This window comes from Papaver somniferum, chromosome 11 (genome assembly GCF_003573695.1).
Source record: "Papaver somniferum cultivar HN1 chromosome 11, ASM357369v1, whole genome shotgun sequence".
Classification (NCBI taxonomy): Eukaryota; Viridiplantae; Streptophyta; class Magnoliopsida; order Ranunculales; family Papaveraceae; genus Papaver; species Papaver somniferum.
In genome coordinates, this window is record NC_039368.1 from 117,078,991 (window position 1) to 117,097,885 (window position 18,895).

At 38.9% G+C, this 18,895-nt stretch overlaps 1 protein-coding gene across 2 annotated transcripts; it reads left to right on the forward strand.

Moving 5' to 3' along the window:
• The first annotated feature begins 15,098 nt into the window (after nt 1-15,098).
• On the forward strand, nt 15,099-18,051 carry LOC113324342 (trihelix transcription factor GT-3b-like). 2 transcript variants are annotated; one of them, XM_026572657.1, is made up of 3 exons: nt 15,099-15,320; nt 15,658-15,958; nt 16,400-17,224. In XM_026572657.1, exons 2-3 carry the CDS (start codon nt 15,677-15,679, stop codon nt 16,949-16,951), a joined length of 834 nt encoding a protein of 277 aa, XP_026428442.1. In that variant the 5' UTR covers nt 15,099-15,320; nt 15,658-15,676; the 3' UTR covers nt 16,952-17,224. The 2 variants fall into 2 exon arrangements, 1 of the variants encoding a protein (XP_026428442.1); XR_003347925.1 differs by lacking the exon at nt 15,099-15,320 and adding an exon at nt 17,844-18,051 and having other exon boundaries at nt 15,330-15,958; nt 16,400-17,067.
• The last annotated feature ends 844 nt before the right edge of the window (nt 18,052-18,895 follow it).

Genomic DNA, 18,895 nt, shown 5'->3' on the forward strand with positions numbered 1-18,895 from the left:
TTCAAAAACAGGTTCTTGCAAAGCTTGTTAAGGAAGTACAATGTGTTGTATAAGATTGCAACACTTTATCATCCACAAACGAATGGACAAGCCGAAGTTTCCAACCGAGAGGTGAAGTCCATACTTGAAAATACGGTGAATCCAACAAGGAAGGATTGAAGCATGCGACTTAATGATGCTTTGTAGGCTTATAGAACCGCATACAAGACACCTATTGGGATATCTCCTTTTAGGCTTGTGTATGGTAAACCTTGTCACTTACCCGTGGAGATTGAGCATAAAGCTTTTTGGTCTATCAAGTAATGCACTATGGAGATGGATGGGGCAGGAAAGCAAAGGAAGTTACAACTCCAAGAGCTAGAGGAGCTTCGCAATGATGCATTTGAAAGCTCACGCATTTACAAGGAGAAAACTAAGGCATTTCATGATAATATGATTTCTAGAAAACAATTTTGTGTTGGGCAGAAAGTGCTTTTGTTTAATTCTCGCTTGCAATTATTTCCGGGTAAATTAAGGTCACGATGGATTGGACCTTTTGTTGTTACTAATGTGTTTTCTCATGGTGCAGTCGAAATTCGTAGTATTGCTACAGGCAAGGAGTTTAAAGTTAATGGGCACCGGTTGAAACCATACTATGAGAACTTCTCTTCCGAAGTGGTGGAAGGAGTTAATTTTGTGGATGCACTCCCTCTGGAGAAGTCATAGAGAGCAAGGAGATAGTTGGGCTGACGACTTTAAACCAAGCGCTAAGTGGGAGGCACCCCACCGGTTTTGTATCTTTACCGTTATCTTTTTATTTTTTAAGTATTCTTGTCTTGTTTTTAGCTTTTTATTGTCTTGACTTTCCCACCTTGACTTACTTTGGATGATTCAATTTACATTGAGGACAATGTAAAGTTTAAGTGTGGGGGAGTGATTAAGCTTTTGCTTTGTACCTTTTTCAGGCAAATTTTCAACTTTTTTGTAAATTAGTGAATAAGAAACTCCAACTTGTTGTTAGTTTAGAGTCACATAGTATACATGTCGCTAAGATTACATCGAGAATCTCATAAGAGTGACTGAACTTAGAGATGACAGAGAACGTGATCGGGTTTCTTACTTGTATGAGAGTTAAAGTTGGATTTAACCATCCCAGTGACAAATGAGGTGCAGATTGAATTCGGTATTAGATTTATGATCCCCTATAGTGGAGACTACCCATATCACATTATGAGAGGCACCGACCTTCAATTCTTTGTACCTGTCTAAATATGTGCTTTTAGAGTGTGTGTCACCGTACGTAAACTCCGGGTAGAATGGTGAGCTACCCAACCTCCGACCATAAAAGAACAATTTTGATCTCTTGAGTGCTATTTTTATCAATCATGAATGGTTACATCGAATTGCTAACTTATATACCACTTTAATCTTGTTCGCAGTTAGCACCTTCCACTTTATCTCTCTCTACACCAACGGGTCCATAGAAACACCATCATCATCAACAAGAAGAGCATCAAAAATTCGAAGGAAAGTTGAAGATGTTCAAGGTTTATGAGCAACGGTACAGAAATGAGCATATTTTCAGATTCAAGTAAAGCAACTAGACAAGGAGCAAATTTTTTACAAGTCGAAGACTATTGTACAAGAGTGAAGATTATCAAGATGAGAATTCAAGAAGTATGATATCAAGACATACAAGTTGTGAAGAATTGAGTGGTAAATTACTCATACCATGGCCTTTGCATTTTCATTTGTTAGTTTGTATTTTATTTTCTCAAAAAAATAAATAAATTATTAGGTTCATCTTTAGTTTTATTTTATTTTGATGTCTCGAAAAAAAAATTTAAAAAAAAAAGAAAAAAAAAATCCATTGTATTATATTTTGGTTTGTTTAGTTCATTTTTGGTTTTGTATTCATTCAATAAAGCCAATGGAAGAAGAAATATCCATAATGAAGTTTCAAGCAACAAGGAATTAGAGGAAAGAATCACATTGTCAAGATTCTACGAAGTTTAAGAGTTATCATCAAGTGTTGAAGACCGAAGACGAAGATGAAGAAAAGGATTGAAGACCGAAGACGTTTCTATGGATGTTGTGAGAGTGGTGCTAACTGCACGCCGAACGGATAACAAGGTAAGTAAGCATATTCGCACCTTCGTTAAGTGGTTGATTTCCTTTCTAAGAGATCGTCAGAAAAAATGGTTTTCAAAATGATAAAAGATGTGGGTTTTCAAAATACTTCGGAGGGTTTTTACCTTCCTACCATTCAAGGTGTCGCAGGATTTTCTCTTCAGTCCTACCTGGACACATGTGTGACCCATAAAGAGTTATTTTTTATTGAGGGCAATATCATAAAACCCTTTCTTGCGAGGCAGAGTCGAGACTTTTGATCACTCCGAACCCGATTTTCTCTCGAGAAGGGATGGTTATTTCTCTCTCAACTTTTAAGGATGAGATTGTGTTCATTTATGTGTCTAACATCTTATTGCTAGTGTGCAGAATTTCTATGTCTTCTTAGCGCGTTGGATACTATCTTTTCGGAGAACTAGTAAGTTGGAAAAGTAGGTTTTGTAGGCATACCTCTTGTAAACCTTCACGAGACTATAAATCGTCCACTAGGGACACCTAGGGGTTCAAAAGGCTTGTTATTTATGCTAAAAGTGACTGTAGCCTCGACGACACGGAGTTGTATGTATTTTAGAATTATTTTGTTTGATTTGATCGAGGACTAGAAAAGTCTAAGTGTGGGGGAATTTGATAGGTGTTGTAAAACACCTAATTTTATATTTAGTATTTATGCTTTCTTTGTTATTATCTTTGTGAATTGCATCTCTTATGTTTAGTTTTGAGTTATTAGGTACAGTGGAGTCCTTTTGAGCAAAAGAGAAAGAAATCGTACATTTGGAACTTAAAAGGCAAAAAGGTCAATTCACGGCGAGTGATACTTGGAGCCAACTAAAGGGATGCAGCAAAAGAGGTGAAGAATATCGGTCAATTCCGTGCAACTGACAATTAAGCAAGAAAACAGAGTGGGCAGTCAGTCCTCTAAAACTGACAAGCCAAATATCACTTTGTGGCCCTTATCAAGGAGTGCAGGGTGCCAATATCAATTTTATTCATTACAGCCCTAAAACCTAGAGAATTATCATCCTTATTGTGTCTGTCTGAAACTGAGAGACTTGAGGAAATAGAGGCGCAGTCGAGAGTAATTGAGAGATCCATGAAGTTTTGATCGGAGATGATGGAAGCGGTGGTGAATACTGGTTCGAATTAAATATATATATTACACGAGAAATTACAGAGAGGAAGAAGGTTTATTGTGAGAAGAACTGAGATGCATCCGCTGCTACTGGTAGGTCAAGGAAATGGAGGAATACTAAAACCAGTTGAGTTCAAGATTAAGGGGCTTCCATATGGTTATCCCTTATCAGAGGCAACCGGGTATCATTAGCTCAATCCCCATCAACCCTAAATCGAGAGTTCTCTTTCTCTCGGTCAATCATTTGTTCCTAAAACTGAGAAGAGAAAGAAGCAGCCGCTGCCGCTGTTTTATCACCTGAAATTGAGAGTAATCTCGTTGCTGCTGCTGTTATTACAAGATCAAGAAGAAAATGATTAATTGTTGTCGATCTCAGAGAGTGGAAAGTGCTGTTCATCAATGACACAGAGGGAAATTCAGAGATTTAATCTGAGAGAAACACTGCAGAGAATGAATCAACAAGGATTCACTTAAAATCGAGTTTTGTGAGTGATTTGAATCCCAAATGAAGAACTAGAATCTTGGTTTTGGTTAGAATTTGAGTTTGAGTCTTTTATAGAGAACATGTAATGGTGGATTGTTGTTGAAATTGAATTTAGGATTCTTGAAATTAGGCCTGAGCTGAAAGTGCTGATGGTCATGGGTATGTGTTGGATTCAAGTTACAGGAAGAGGATGCAACAGTGAGAGATGGGTGTTACTGCCATGGTCACAATGGCGTTGTTGCTGTAAAGAATGTGGAATGATGAAGCCACCAGATGCAGGGGAGGTATGAAGTGTAGCTGATGCAACTCGGTGCCGAGTCGATTGTATTGTCACTACAATAGCAGATGAAAAAAGAGCCACAGCTGATGAATTTGTGAGATAAAAATGAATCAGGGTTTGGTTTGGTCTGAGTTAATGTTGCAGAAATTGTGGCTAGACTGGAGGAATTAGATGGATGGGTATGCTATAGATTGATGTTGCTGCCAGTGAGAGTAGAAGATGAAATGGAAGATGAAGGCAGTAATAGAATGAGATTGGAGATGGTGGTAATTGAGAATATGCAGAAAATTGAAAAAGTAAGATGCAGCTGTAGCTGTTGCAGGTACAGTTCTGGTGAAGATTAATGTTGTCTTCATGGGTACCATATGCCTGAAGGTTTAGGAAGAGGAGTAGATACTGCTGTTGTCTCAGATGGTGAAGATATAATGATGGTGAGTAAATAGAGATTGGTATGCAATGGGTACTGTGTGAGTGTGTTTTCAAGGGTGAAACAGTGGTTTGTATGGCTGTGAAAGATTGGGACTGCAAGCAAGTAGTTGTTGGCTGGAACGGTTGTTAACCAGCAAGAAAGGAGAATGTGCTGGCTGCAGCAGTGCAGTTCAAGGAGGAAAGGCTGAGCTGGTGGTTGCAACTGAGATGGCAAGAAGAAAGGAGTATCAGTTGTTGTGGTTCTGCTGAGTTACAATCCACGATGTTGCAACTGGTGTCTTGAGCTGAGAAGAGTGAAATTCAGTGAAGATAGTAGGGAAGAGAAGTTGGTGTTGTTGAAGGTGGATATGCACATGAGTCTTGTGAATTATGGAAAGAATGGTTGTGTTCAAAGAAGTTGTGGATAGGTTGGGTATTAACTTGTTGTTGTGCTTTGAGCTGGAAGATTACAAGATGATGGGGTTTGTGGAGTTGCAGTGGTGTTGGTAGAAGCTATGGCCGGCCAAGATGGTGCAACACAAGGTTAAGGCCTATGCAATGGCCTTGGCCAACACTAACTCAGACAAGTCAGCCCAGTTAGCTACTTGACTAGCTGACTCGGTTCTGACTGAGGGGTCAGCTGATTTGAATCGGTCATTGACCGTATTGATTAACTTCTTGACCAAGTTAACCCGTTGACCGGTGACCGGGCGGACTTTGCCGGTCACCTGAACATTTTTATGGCCGATTTCCGACGACCCTCCGGCCAACTTCCGTCCACTTTTCGGCGACTAATTTGGCAGAGTTTCTACATGTTTTTTTGTCACTCTTGGGCCATGCGGATTTTCATCTAATGGACTTTGAAGACTAGACCTAATTTTGGAAAGCAAAGGGATATAAAAGGAAGACTTCTACAACTTTTGGGATTTTTTTATTTTTATTATTCTTCTTGGAGCTTTGGAGAAAACTACTTCTAGGGTTTGCTTTGCTTTCATCTTCTTTATTATTTTATTGATCATGTTGATGATGAACTCCATTATTATGAGTAACTAAATACACTTGTTGGTTATGGGATAAAAGTTGATTTCTCAATGCATGTTATTTGATTCTATGGATTAGTTGTGTCTCAACTTTATTGTTTATGATTCATGGTTTATAGTTTTTTAGGATTTGATTGTTTGATTGGTTGAGTCCGGAATCAATCCGATTTGCTTTCATCTCTAGAGCTATATTAGTGTTTTCAATACGTAAAAGTTGTTTGTCCCTGATTTTAAGTAGCATAATTGTGGTTAGTGCTTGTAGTGATATATCCTACTAGTCATATATGAATCATAACCTTGGTTAAAACAAATTAGTGCTCTTACACGTTTGTTTGCTTTGATTAGTCTTATTTCATAAATCTTAAAGCTTTTAGGGAGTTAACTTAATTGTGCTTTTACACTTTGGATTGCTTTCTAGGAAGAATTCACATATGCATCTTTTAATGTGGTTGTGATGAAATTAGGGAATTAGCGGGATACTCTTGCGATCAAGGTATTCTAGGACTTTTAATAAATAAGAGATTAAATTATCAATTCTATTCAATGATGAACAATACATGCTTGTGAATGATACTATCCCATGACCAATGTCTTCTCTTTATTGATTATTCCAATTATTTACTTTGCTTTACTTTATTTCTACTAAAACAACAAAAAGAAATCACTCTTGGTTATCTTAGAAACCAAAAAATTGCATAACAACAAAGGCCTTCCTGTGGATACGAACTCTTTCCTACCACTTTCTACATTATTGTAGTTGAGTAAGGAAGTGAAATTATATTTGTCGATTGACAACCGATCATCCCTTGGCCGGTCCCTCACTTCTCCATAATTAGGTTTTATCACCTAATGCTCAGACGATCACTATTATAATAAATGATCAACACCAATATTTGATCATTCTTTCACCAACCGTTCAACTAAGGACTCTGGTACACGCTCACTCGAGCACTTGGTCACCACATTGTCACCACATGGTCATCCATCATCCCATGTGGTCTGTCCCTCCTTCACTCAGTGACCTATTTTCAGCAATTGATCAAATTAGGGTGTCGAACAAACGTTCCACAAATCATCACTCTGAGAAAGTTCAAACACTAATCATTTTATGGTTGATCCATCAATCAACATATGGATTAATTACGTAATATTTGGTAGGCTACTAATATTTTAATTAATATATTATTGGGTCAAGTTACTAATAATTCATCAAATGAGCAATACTTGCTCAATTGCTCGAATGTTTATCCAACTATTAAATATTCAGTAATTTATCGAATTGAGCAATACTTGCTCAGTTGCTCGAATATTGATCCAACTATCAATATTCAATAATTCATCGAATGAGCAATACTTGCTCAGTTGCTCGAATATTGATCCAACTATCAATATTCAGTAATTCATCGAATGAGCAATACTCGCTCAAATGCTCGAATATTGATCTAACTATCAATACTCAGTAATTTACTGTCGAATACTGATTCAACTCAATATTCAACAATACATCGAATTTACAATATTTGCTCAGAAGAGCAATATCAACATCATTCAAGAACTATAACATGTTCATCCATGAATCACCGAGCATTCGCCAATCATGCTCAATTCAACAAAACTTAGACTCACTGTCTAATCAAGTCAACGACTGACTAGTCAAATACACGTCTGCTTTGCAGTCTCCACGATTTGTGAGACATGAATCACGGCATATGGGGGACATCAATTAAGGTTTTGGTATGGCAGCATACATCACGTGTGTTCATCCACGATGAGAAATGTGAGTAAGTCGTGGAAACAGTTGAGGGAGTTAGCAAAGTAGTGGGTGGACGATCGACCAAGTCTCCACACGACATGGAACTGACTTTACCACGATCTCCCACTTCCCCATTTCTTTCACTTAAGAAACCGTCACACTTACTGGGATCACTGTGTTTACTATTCTGACAATATAAATAAGTCTAAAATTGATGACTGTGGATAACATTCGTCTACACAGACAATTCTCGATTGAAACTTATTTCCAGAACTTAGCAGTTCATCAATTTGCAGAAACCCACAACACATCCATAATCCTTGATCATCATTGATCTCACACACTTCTCAGATTCCCTCCTACAGATCAACCCATCTCCTTCTTTATGACTGAATTGACTCTGGAACAATCATTGACTTGGTTTAGGCCGGAGTCCTACATATTGATCTCTCGAACTCAAAGCACTCCCGTGCAGTGCATCTGTGTGAGGTTAAGCAGTTTGCTCGGTTGAGGAGTCTCTTCCGAACCGTCGTTTCTTCACTTTCCTAAAAAACCAACAAGCCGTTTTGCCCCATCTGCCGGTACACGTACCAGGTATGTGTACCCTTAAGACAGATATAAGTTCCGGTGTATACATAACTTTTCCTTTTTGTGTACCGGGTATGGATACCACACCGGTTTCAGAACCACGGTTCTTTTCCCGTATGCATACTAGGTATGTGTACTAATCCAGTTCACGAGTTCACATACTTTTTGTGTTACTGATACCGGGTATGCATTCCAAAAAGTCATTGTCGATATATAGCTACTCCGGTACTGTACTGGGTACATGTACTACATCTCCAGACCTATAACAGTTTTCCCAGTTTGTAAAACTGGTATGCATACTATTATGTACCCAAATTTACAGTAGTTCTATATTTCTCTCTAAATCAATTCGAAACATTTCCAAATAAAATCAATGACACAAATCATTGTTCTTGGCTATTTTCAAATGATAATCTTGAATCACCATTTAGATTATGAACAATAAATTGTTCTTAATCGAAATTCATCAAGTATGAACAAATGTTCATTAATCTTAGTCAACTATATTTCGAGAACTAATTATCAAGATAAACTTGACTCGAAATTCTTGATATGCTTGCAATGGTCTAATTAGTTATGCGACAACGTCTTATAGATAAAAAGATGAATATAACTTGAGAAATATGTGGTTAGTCTTCACTTACCTTTTGTTGAAGAAGTTCTCCAAAAGCTTCGGTTGATATTCGACTTCAAACGGTAGTACACAATGATATCCGATTCTCAACTGCACTTCTATTTTAATCCGAGACTTAACCAATTGTATACTAGAAATCAAGATATAGTTTTGACAACTAAATTTGACAACAAGCTTGAGATATCAACACCTGTGATCGGTTTTTTGGTTGTACTGGGACCACCTTGTCTGCGTCACGCAAAAAAGAAAGAAAAAATAAAGCCTAGAGTGCGACAACGACAATGAACCGCGGCGAAAAACAAAAAGGACCTATCTAAAATTAGGGGAGGTCCTCAAGTGATCCTATCACTTTTTCACGGCTGATACAAGTACTGAATGCTCATACATAGCGCGAATACCAAGAAAAAAGAAATTTAGCGTCCAAGTAAGCGATGCCAAGGCAGACCACGTAAGACTCTTCAACCGAGTTCAGTACCTCCCTCAATACCCCCTAATAATGGTTGAGACTGCATTCCTACAAGTAAAGACATATTATGAGGTGGTCTTCACAACATTTCTGCTAACTTATTTATTACCCCTTGCTTATACTTGACGTGAATACCGAACTGTTCCAAGTAGGAGGCCCATTTCATATGTCGAGCTTGTTGCAACTTAGACTGAGTCTGTAGATATTGTAAAGGTTTGTGATCCGTATGAACCACGAATTGTTTTCCCAGCAGATATGATCTCCAATGCTTCAAAGCTTGATGCATTGCATATAACTCTTTATCGTACGTAGGATAGTTTTGAACTGGTCCGGTGAACATTTCTGAGTGATATGCGACTGGTTTTCCATCTTGCAACAATATTGCCCCTAAAGCATAATTCGAAGCATCTATTTCTACTTAAAAGGTCTCCTTGTGTCTGGCAGAACGACAATATCTTCTCCTGATCGCGTATACTGATTTCGTGTTGAGACCATGCACCACAACTAACCCTAGAAGTCAGAACGTGGCTCTGATACCACTCGATACGTAATCGATCAGTGGTACCTAGAGTCAGTACTGCTTGGGAAAAAGATTGGAAGAATCATAAGAATAGAATAACAAAAGAAAAGAATACGATGATTACTGCTAACTTCTTCTTCTATTAACTGTGAAAGAAAATACTATACTACAAACCTTAAATTTGTTGTTCTCTCGGAGATTTTCACTCATTTTAATCTAAAATTCTCCTCGTTTTATAGGAGTGTAAACTTGCTAGAAAAGTAATAAAACTATGAGTTTTAAACTCATCTAAACTAGGAATCCTACCTAAATTAGGAAACCTCAAAACTTGTTGATCAAACAACAATTGTCGACCAACTTCTAGTATCTTCTAGACACTCCTCTCTAGCCTTAACAAGGCTCAACTACTACTACGATACTCCTGTATCATTCCTACTACCTTTCATCAGTCAATCGGACGCCATTGGCGTTCCTTCAAATTTTCAGTCGATTGGGCGCCATCGGCATCCCCGTATTTTAGTAAATTTACCAGCCGATCGGGTGCCTTTGGCATTCCCGCGGTTTTTTAGTCAGTCGATCGGGTGCCATTGGCGTTCCCTCAACTTTTAGTAAATTGATCAGACGTCATTGACATTCCGCAATCTTTTGTAAGTCGATCGGGTGCCATTGACGTTCCCGCAACCTTTTGTCAGTCGATCGGACGTCATTAACGTTCCGCAACCTTTTGTAAGTCGATCGGGTGCCATTGGCGTTCCCGCAACTTTTAGTAAATCGATCGGACGTTATTGACATTCCACAATCTTTTTTCAGTCGATCGGGTGCCATTGGCTTTCCCGAAACCATTTGTCAGTCGATCGGACATCATTAACGTTCCACAACCTTTTGTCAGTCGATCGGGCGTCATTGGATTTCCCGCAACCTTTTGTCAGTCGATCGGACGTCATTAACATTTCACAACCTTTTGTCAGTCGATCGGGCGCCATTGGTTTTCCCGCAACCTTTTGTCAGTCGATCGGACGTCATTAACGTTCCGTCACCTTTTGTCAGTCGATCGGGCGCCATTGGCTTTCCCGCAACCTTTTTTCAGTCGATCGGACATCATTAACGTTCCGCAACCTTTTGTCAGTCGATCGGGAGCCATTGGCTTTGCCGCAATTTTTTGTCAGTCGATCGGACGTCATCAATGTTCCGCAACCTTTTTTCAGTCGATCGGGCGCCATTGGCTTTCCCGCAACCTTTTGTCAGCCGATCGGGCGCCATTGGCTTTCCCGCAACCTTTTGTCAGTCGATCGGACGTCATTAACGTTCCGCAAACTTTTTTCAGTCGATCAGGCGCCATTGGCTTCCCGCAACCTTTTGTCAGCCGATCGGACGTCATTAACGTTCCGCAACCTATTGTCAGTCGATCGGGCGCCATTGGCTTTACCGCAACCTTTTGTCAGTAGATCGGACGTCAATAACGTTCCGCAACCTTTTGTTAGTCGATCGGGCGCCATTGGCTTTCCCGCAACTCCCCCCCTCTTTTTTTGTAATCAACTCTAGAGAGATTTTTTTTTGAAATTATTTTTAAGGGAAAGACATTATAGATTATATTTTTCTTTACCCGTTGTTCGTTGTCGTGTTTTTACATTTAGCTCATCGATTTCCTTTGTTCTTAATGACACGGGAAAGGGTCTTGATCGATCATTTGTCTTGCTGCCTCAAGCCCTCCAGACTCGCGTTTTCTTTCAAATATGCTTCTTATCACGAGACATTCTACTGTCGGATGTCCCATTCTCCTATGATATTAGCAATACCTTGCAGCGTCCTTATTCATTTTGTTGACATCCACAAACCTTGGCGGAATTGAACCTCTCCCTTGACTACCCATTGGTTGAGGAGCCGAACAGTCTGTTCTCTTCCATACGGTAGTAGAGGAGGAGATGGTCTTGAATCCTTTCTAATCCATTTGTTTTTCCTTTGTATGAGGTCCCCCCTTGTTGTCGGCTTCCGTTTCCCTCTTTGTTATTAGGCTTGTAGGGGACTACGGATGTGGTACTTACAGTATGACGCCAGTTAACGTCTACCGGTAATTCTTCCATGCAGTCAGCAATTCTTTCAGCAGCTTCCTCTAGTTCGACGAAGGTTTGTAATCTGAAGTTGATCAAACTCCCTTTGAAGGACTGAATCATTCCCCGTAAGCATATTTCCACGAGTGCTTCTTCACTAATGTCTTCATGGAAATCCAGTACCGTCCGTCGGAACCTTGCTATATATGTCCCTATTTCTTCACCTGTCCTCTGTCCGCTTCTGCTCAGGTATATGGACGTAACTTTCCGCTTGGCTGAATAGAATTTACCCATAAACATCGAGTACATAATGGGCCAAGAGTCTACGCTCTCTGCCTTTAGGTTATCGTACCAAGTAAAGGTTGTTCCTGCCAATGATTTGGGGAATTCTCTCAAACACAGTTTCTCATCGGAGATTCTATCGTTCATGGATGAGAGAAAATGGTTGACATGTTCCCGCGCATTTTCCTGTCCATCGTAAGTCTTAAACTTGGGAGAAACATAGTTCCCGGGGTACTGATATTCCAAGACACTTAAAGGATACGGGTTGTTCGTTTGATGGTGGTTGTCTTGCTTCGTGATATGATACCTATGCTCCAGGTACTCCGCCATTTCCTCCTGTGTGATACTGCGGCCTTGGTATTCTGATGTTTTTCCGATTCGGCTGCTTCCCTAAGGGAACTTTGGCCCGCAATAACATCTTGTGCTATCCATTCTTCCAATGCTTGCCTCTTTTGCAATCGTTCTTCTAATTCTTTATGAATACTTTGCATGCTCGAGGTTGCAGGCTTTGATTGTCGAACTATTTGTACGTCTTCTTTGTGCGTGGTATTTGTTTCTCCATTTTGGTGAGCATCTTCAAACTGTTTGTCTGCGCTTTCATGTGGTGTTTCTTCCTCGCTATCCCCTTCTTATATGATGACCTCGTCGAGGTCGACGGGGCGGTTGGCTGGTTGATTTCCTGCCGCACCAGGATTACTTATATTTGGATGCATCATGGTGGACTAGGCACGAGCCTCCGGGTGTGGTCGCCAAATGTTAATACCGGAATTCTCGTTAGGTTCTACCCGTCCTAGTGTACCAAGATGACCTCACTTTTCTTAGAATAATATCAGAGAGAGTTGTCTTTCCATTGTACCTTGTCCTTTCTTATATAGACTTTCCAAAAGCCCCTTCTTTTTATGACATCTTGTCATGTGTCCTAAACCTCCTTATTTACTATTAATGCCATCCTTTTTTCTAATACAACCTTCTTCTTTCTTGTTAAATACCTTCATTGTCCCTTCCATCTTATGGATACTTCTTTGGTGGATTTCGGCCTTAGTCCCCATGTTTTGTGTGTGGCCTTTCCCCTATTTGGGGCACCCCAGCCTAGTTAAGGGAAATTATTTTTCATGTATCAACAATAACCATTCTCTTAGTCATGCATTAACAAATACAATTGAAATCCCTAAATGGATCCCACCTAGGAGAACCCAATTGAAACTCAACATAGATGCTGCCTGGATTTCTAGTGCTTTGCCTGCAGTTTTTTTTTTTCAATTCTTAGGAATGATGCAGGAGATTTTGAACAAGGTAGAGCAGGTTCTTTCACAGCAGCTACCCCTGAAGAAGCGTAAGCCATAGAATTGTTGCAGGGAGCTAAATGGGCATTGGATAAAGGATGGTCCAATTTCGATGTTGAAGGAGATTGCAAAAATCTGTTTGACCACTTGAATGGGGAATCCTCACAAACTGAATGGCAGAATCAAGCACTTATGGATGAAGTAAAATGTGATTTCAACAAATGCAAAAAAAAATTGGGTTTCTTTTATATTCCTAGACTTGCAAATCAAGTGGCTGATACACTTGCTAAGGAAGCAAAAACTTTTGTTAATTTCATAAATTGGGACAATAGTCCACCTAATTGTATTTTGCAAAACTTAGAAGTAGATAAATCTAATACAAGGGACAAACATCATATCTAAACTCTACTATTAAAGATGTAAGGATTCCTAACACATTTTTAACTTACAAAAAAAAAAAAAAAAAGAAGAAGAAGAAGAAAGGCCTAGAGTGCGACAACGGCAATGAACCGCGGCGAAAAACAAAAACGACCTGTCTAAAATTAGGGGAGGTCCTCAAGTTATCCTATCACTTTTTCACGACTGATACAAGTACGGAATGCTCATACATAGCGCGGATACCAAGTAAAAAGAAATTTAGCGTCCAAGTAAGCGATGCCAAGGCAGACCACGTAAGACTCTTCAACCGAGTTCAGTACCTCCCTCAATTCCCCCGTAATTTGGATTTTTGTTTCAGTCTGTGTGCGGCTGTTACTGTGCTTACGATCCTCTGGTTCTACCCAATCGATGCAACCCGACAGAAGAATTGTACCGGATGCACTTAATCTCCTGGATAAAACCGAGGTCGACAAATGAAAATACCACAAGCTGCTCCAGGGAAAACACCTGATGGGCTTAATACTCACCAATTACCTGGCATTAATCAATATCCTTCCAATTAATCCTAGAGTCGCTCTCTTTAGGAAATACGGACAAAGAATGGTAGGACCATATCGACTCTTCATTCTGTTAATGGGTCGTGCTAATCCTAAAACCCACGCCACACCCCATCATCAGTGGGCTTTTGTTTGCTGTGTTCAGCTTTTGAATGTTCCCTCGCATGTGCGACACGTGGACGAAATGTCAACTCCGCATCACGTGGGGCCATGATCATCATCACATTTCCGCGTACAAGTAAGTTCATATAAAGGCGTTCATATTGTGCCGAACTTGCGGATGCACGCACACGATGGTGAAAGCGTTTGTCGGACCATGTTTTGGCAATTCTAGGTCCTAGTTTTCACAACAGAGGTAATATCATCAAATTTAACTGCTGCGGCATCATTTACCCCTTGGGTTGTAAATTTTCTTTAATGAATTTCATACTGGTTGAAATTTGATCCGAAAGCATCACAATCAGATATTTCCTTCGTTTCTTTTTAGTAGGCTGGTTTCTATAAATAAATGTTTCAAAAAAATAGGCTGATTTCGTAATTAGGAAAGTCAAATATTACTTTAATTTTTTGGACCACTTTTCTTTAAATTTCTTTTGATGACAAGTGTCACGTGGACCATTTCACTTCACATAAGTGTCATGGGCACCATTTCACTTCACTTCTTTTATTGACAAGTGTCATAATAACCATTTTCAATGATTAAACAAAACCAGCCTGTTAAAAAAGAATGGAGGGAGTATAATATATTGACATAACAACAGCAAGCAATTACCGCAGCAGTGAAGTTCAAAACGCATAATCTAGAAACCGACATAACTTAGAGAAACTTAATCCTCAAGTTAGACAACGCCAAGAAGCATTCAATAGCTTCCTGTATACCTCTCATAGCTTAGTCATTTTCACTTTTTTGATTAGAAAAAACCATTATATGTCGATATCTTGCCATTAGTTGGACTCCAACTGTACATTTGACTTGCAATACACGATTCTCCTGACATAACCCTGATGTCACACCAGCGTAGTGAGAACAAATGTGGATCAGAAAACTTTATTATTTTTTTAATTTTTTATAAAAGAAAATACAACAAAAAGAGAGAAACGCGTTTTTTTGACAGATAATTTCCGACACACAACACACAGCCTTGTTGTACCACCAAAACACACTGTTTTCTCTTTCTCTTTCTCATTAAACTCTTTAGAGAGAAATGAAAATCAGAATTCGATTCCCTTAGATTTTGTTTATATTTCAACAACAAATAAAATTTGTTGTTCTCTTCTCCTCACTTTCCTTTCTTTGCCTGTTAGATTTTGTTTTGTACAACTAACTTATTTTAGCCTTGGAGAGAATAAAAAGCTATAAGGTAAAAAGGAGAGATCAAATTGATAAACTCTATTGAACAAGACCTCATCTTCACACCTTGGGTTCACACTTGACACGCTAGATTTCATCTGGAGATATAAAAAAGAAAGCTTAGAACTAGATTAATAATAATATTAAACCTGCTCCATCATCAAACCCTAAACCTCAAAACCCACAACCAAAATTATTCCTTTTTCAAGTTTCAAACCCTAGATAGATAGTCTTCTCTAACAGTCACACCATACATACCCTGATCAGAAACAACTTATATACTTGTTTAACTCTTTCCTTTCCTTTTCTTCTTCTTTTCTCTTTCTGATATCTCTTGTGATAGCTAGGTGTGGGTGGATGTGATCCATGGAGGGGGGGCATCATCATCAACATCAACAACAACAACAACAGCAGCAGCACCATAGTATGACTAGTATGGAACAAGGAGATAGTAGGGTACCTCAATGGAGTTTTCAAGAAACGAAGGAGTTTTTGGTTATAAGAGCAGAGTTGGATCAAACATTCATGGAGACAAAACGTAACAAGCTTCTCTGGGAAGTCATTTCTAATAAGATGAAAGAAAAGGGTTATCTTCGTAGCTCGGATCAGTGCAAGTGCAAGTGGAAGAATCTTGTTACCCGATACAAGGTATTTATTCTTCTTTAATTTCTTTCTTTCGTCTAAAATTTCAATCTTCTCTTATTGATAACATGCATGCAAACACATAATAAAACCACTGTATATGCATGACACATCTACCAAATTTCCAAGTAGTTATGGTCGATTTAGAAACAAATTAGCTAGGGTTTGATTAGTATCAGTGATCTAGTAAGATTATAGCTAGAATAGAAAATGAATGATAATGTGATTTTATGTATGCTGAGTTCTGGTGCCTAGCTCTCTATCTCTAAGCGTTGGAGCTATAAACAAGTTCAATTCCCAATTTCTATCATTATGAAATGACAAAGTACGGGGATTTTCATTGTTCGGCCGATATGATTGTGTGATTTGATCTAGTATATCAACTAATTAAGGGACTAACAATCAAATGATTAATAAGGTCATGTCATGTGTTTGATTATTCTACAGGGTTGTGAAACCATTGAGCCAGAAAGTATGCGGCAACAATTCCCATTTTATAATGAGCTCCAAACCATCTTCTCAGCTAGGATGCAGAGGATGTTATGGCTTGAAGCTGAAGGTGGACCGATCAGTAGTGGTATGAGAAAGAAAGGGTCTAGATTATCTTCGGATGACGATGATGATAATGAAGAAAGTGATGAAGAAAAATTAGTTGTTAAAAAGAAAATGAGAAAGGGAAAGGGGGCAAGTACAACCAGCACATCCGCTGGTAATGCAGATAATAGTAACTTGCAACATATTCTGGAGGAGTTCATGAGACAACAAGTGCAAATGGAAGCGCAATGGAGAGAAACCGTTGAATTTCGAGAAAAGGAGAGAAGGATGAGGGAGATGGAATGGAGACAAAGAATGGAAGAGTTAGAGAAAGAGAGGTTACTAATGGATAGAAATTGGAGAGAGCGAGAAGAGCAAAGAAGGATGAGAGAAGAAGCTAGAGCAGAGAAGAGGGATGCACTCATTACAGCTCTTCTAAACAAGCTAAGACGTGAAGATATGTAGGAACGCGCATGTATGTATACTGATGCTCAAGATATATGCTATAGCTCGCAATGATCGACGGACGGACTAATTTATATAGTTTATGTTGTTCCAAGATAGAAGCTCTGGTCAGAGAGGTTTGTCTTTCTTTTGTATCTCCTTTTACTCATTGCTATTCTTTGATCAGTTCTTTTGTAGGGGTACTTTTAGTTAGAAAAATGATATTCAGGTATCTAGCCATGTTGGTTCATGTTCTTTAATTGATTATACTCGAACGAACGATCTTAATCGGTACAAAAAGTATATAACTTTTGATCAGGGTTAACAACGCCACTAACACAACTTGTTTTCGCGTAGGGATTAGGCTAAGTAAATTTTTTAGTTTGCATTATATATATTGCCACTAGCTTCTAGTATACCACCATATCTTTAGTATTGATCAGATCCCACATATTATTATGCAATCTTACTTTCAAACTAGCTATAACTAGAAGGTCATAAAATTGTCTCTGGTCCTATATATGTTTTGCATATATCCTACAACTTTAATCCATGTGTATGATATAGAAAATGACCGAGTCACATAAGGACGATGGATACGATAATGCGCAAATGCTTTTCTCGATATCTTGGAAATCAATCCAAAGACAATTTGTTGTATATATCTTGCAGGGTCCTAATGGGCCATATAGTTTATATACAAACAACTTGTCAAACCAAAATCTTCCGGCTTTTGAAGTCTTGTTGTGCTTTAGTATTAGAATGAAGAACGTTGAATAGAGGGGTATATATTATGCACGTAAGGCGGATAACAAGTCAAAACTCGATAATATACTTTTCGCTTCTGTTGAATATAAAGATCGATGGAGCTTGACCCGTGTTGTACGCATTATTGTTCTTTCCGTTTTTGCAGTTGATTATCCATAGTTAATCCGTCTTAGTCGTTGGAGGAACGGTGGTCGGTGGTACACAATATATTATGGAGCATGAACTTGTGGACTCAACAGTATTATTGATTGAAAACTGGATAATTTCTTCATTCCATATCTTAATTTGATAACAAGTACTGTACTATCGAGTATTCTTTCTATATAAAAAGAAAAAGAATGTTTTTCGATTAAGTTGAGTTATGTGTATTATCGGTCAAAGATACTTGACCTATATCCTACTGCATATGCACTCAAGGTTATACAAAATCTTGTGTATGTTGTTATACTAAAATGCCTGGAAGAGTAAAACAGTGAGCAGATTGTCCTTGCGAGCATGCAATTGGAGTCAAGGTTATTAAGGATTTAGTTCTAAGGAACAAAAATACAAGCATACTAGTTGGAAGTGAACTAGTTTTATGAGCTATCAACGGTAGGGGGTTGTATTAAAGTTGGCAGATAATGGGGCTAGTTTTTTGTGTGGTTAAGAAATAGACCGACCTTCATTTTCAAACTGTTATGGGTGATCTTTGACTAATGGCTCCTCCTCTTTCCAAAAGAGAATATTACTCCGTAGTCCGTACCATACCTAACAGAAATGGTCTCACCGTACAAGCAGATATCAAATGAAGGGTCAAAATCTACAAGGAGCTACGTTTGAAGTTTGAATTAACTGACACAGTGCTTGTAGTTGGACATGGTTATAACGTGGGTGAGCAAAAACACTTCACCTATGTTAAACCATTTGGTCCAAACAGTCAGCTGCTAACTGTCCTTGACTTGGACCATGAAACACAACAAGTTTGTCTGGAACATCCACGAGGTACCCAAACTCCAAAACGTGTTAATGCCAAAAATCACATGAAATAGACGACTAATGAGCATTGGTCGACCAACGGTGTCTGACACATAAAATTGATGCATCTATTTTGGAGCATTCTCGCTTCTTGGGAGTCAGAAGTGGGGTAGATAGACAACTGTTGATAGACCCCATGGTGCACCATCGTACATGCTCATTCCGGAGGAAGTTCTGTTTTAC

Excerpts from the sequence above, each read along its gene's own strand:
- LOC113324342 (XM_026572657.1), top strand. The coding sequence starts at position 15,677 with ATGGAGGGGGGGCATCATCATCAACATCAACAACAACAACAACAGCAG. Across the intron at positions 15,959-16,399 it reads ATCTTGTTACCCGATACAAG|GGTTGTGAAACCATTGAGCC; the intron begins GTATTTATTCTT and ends ATTATTCTACAG.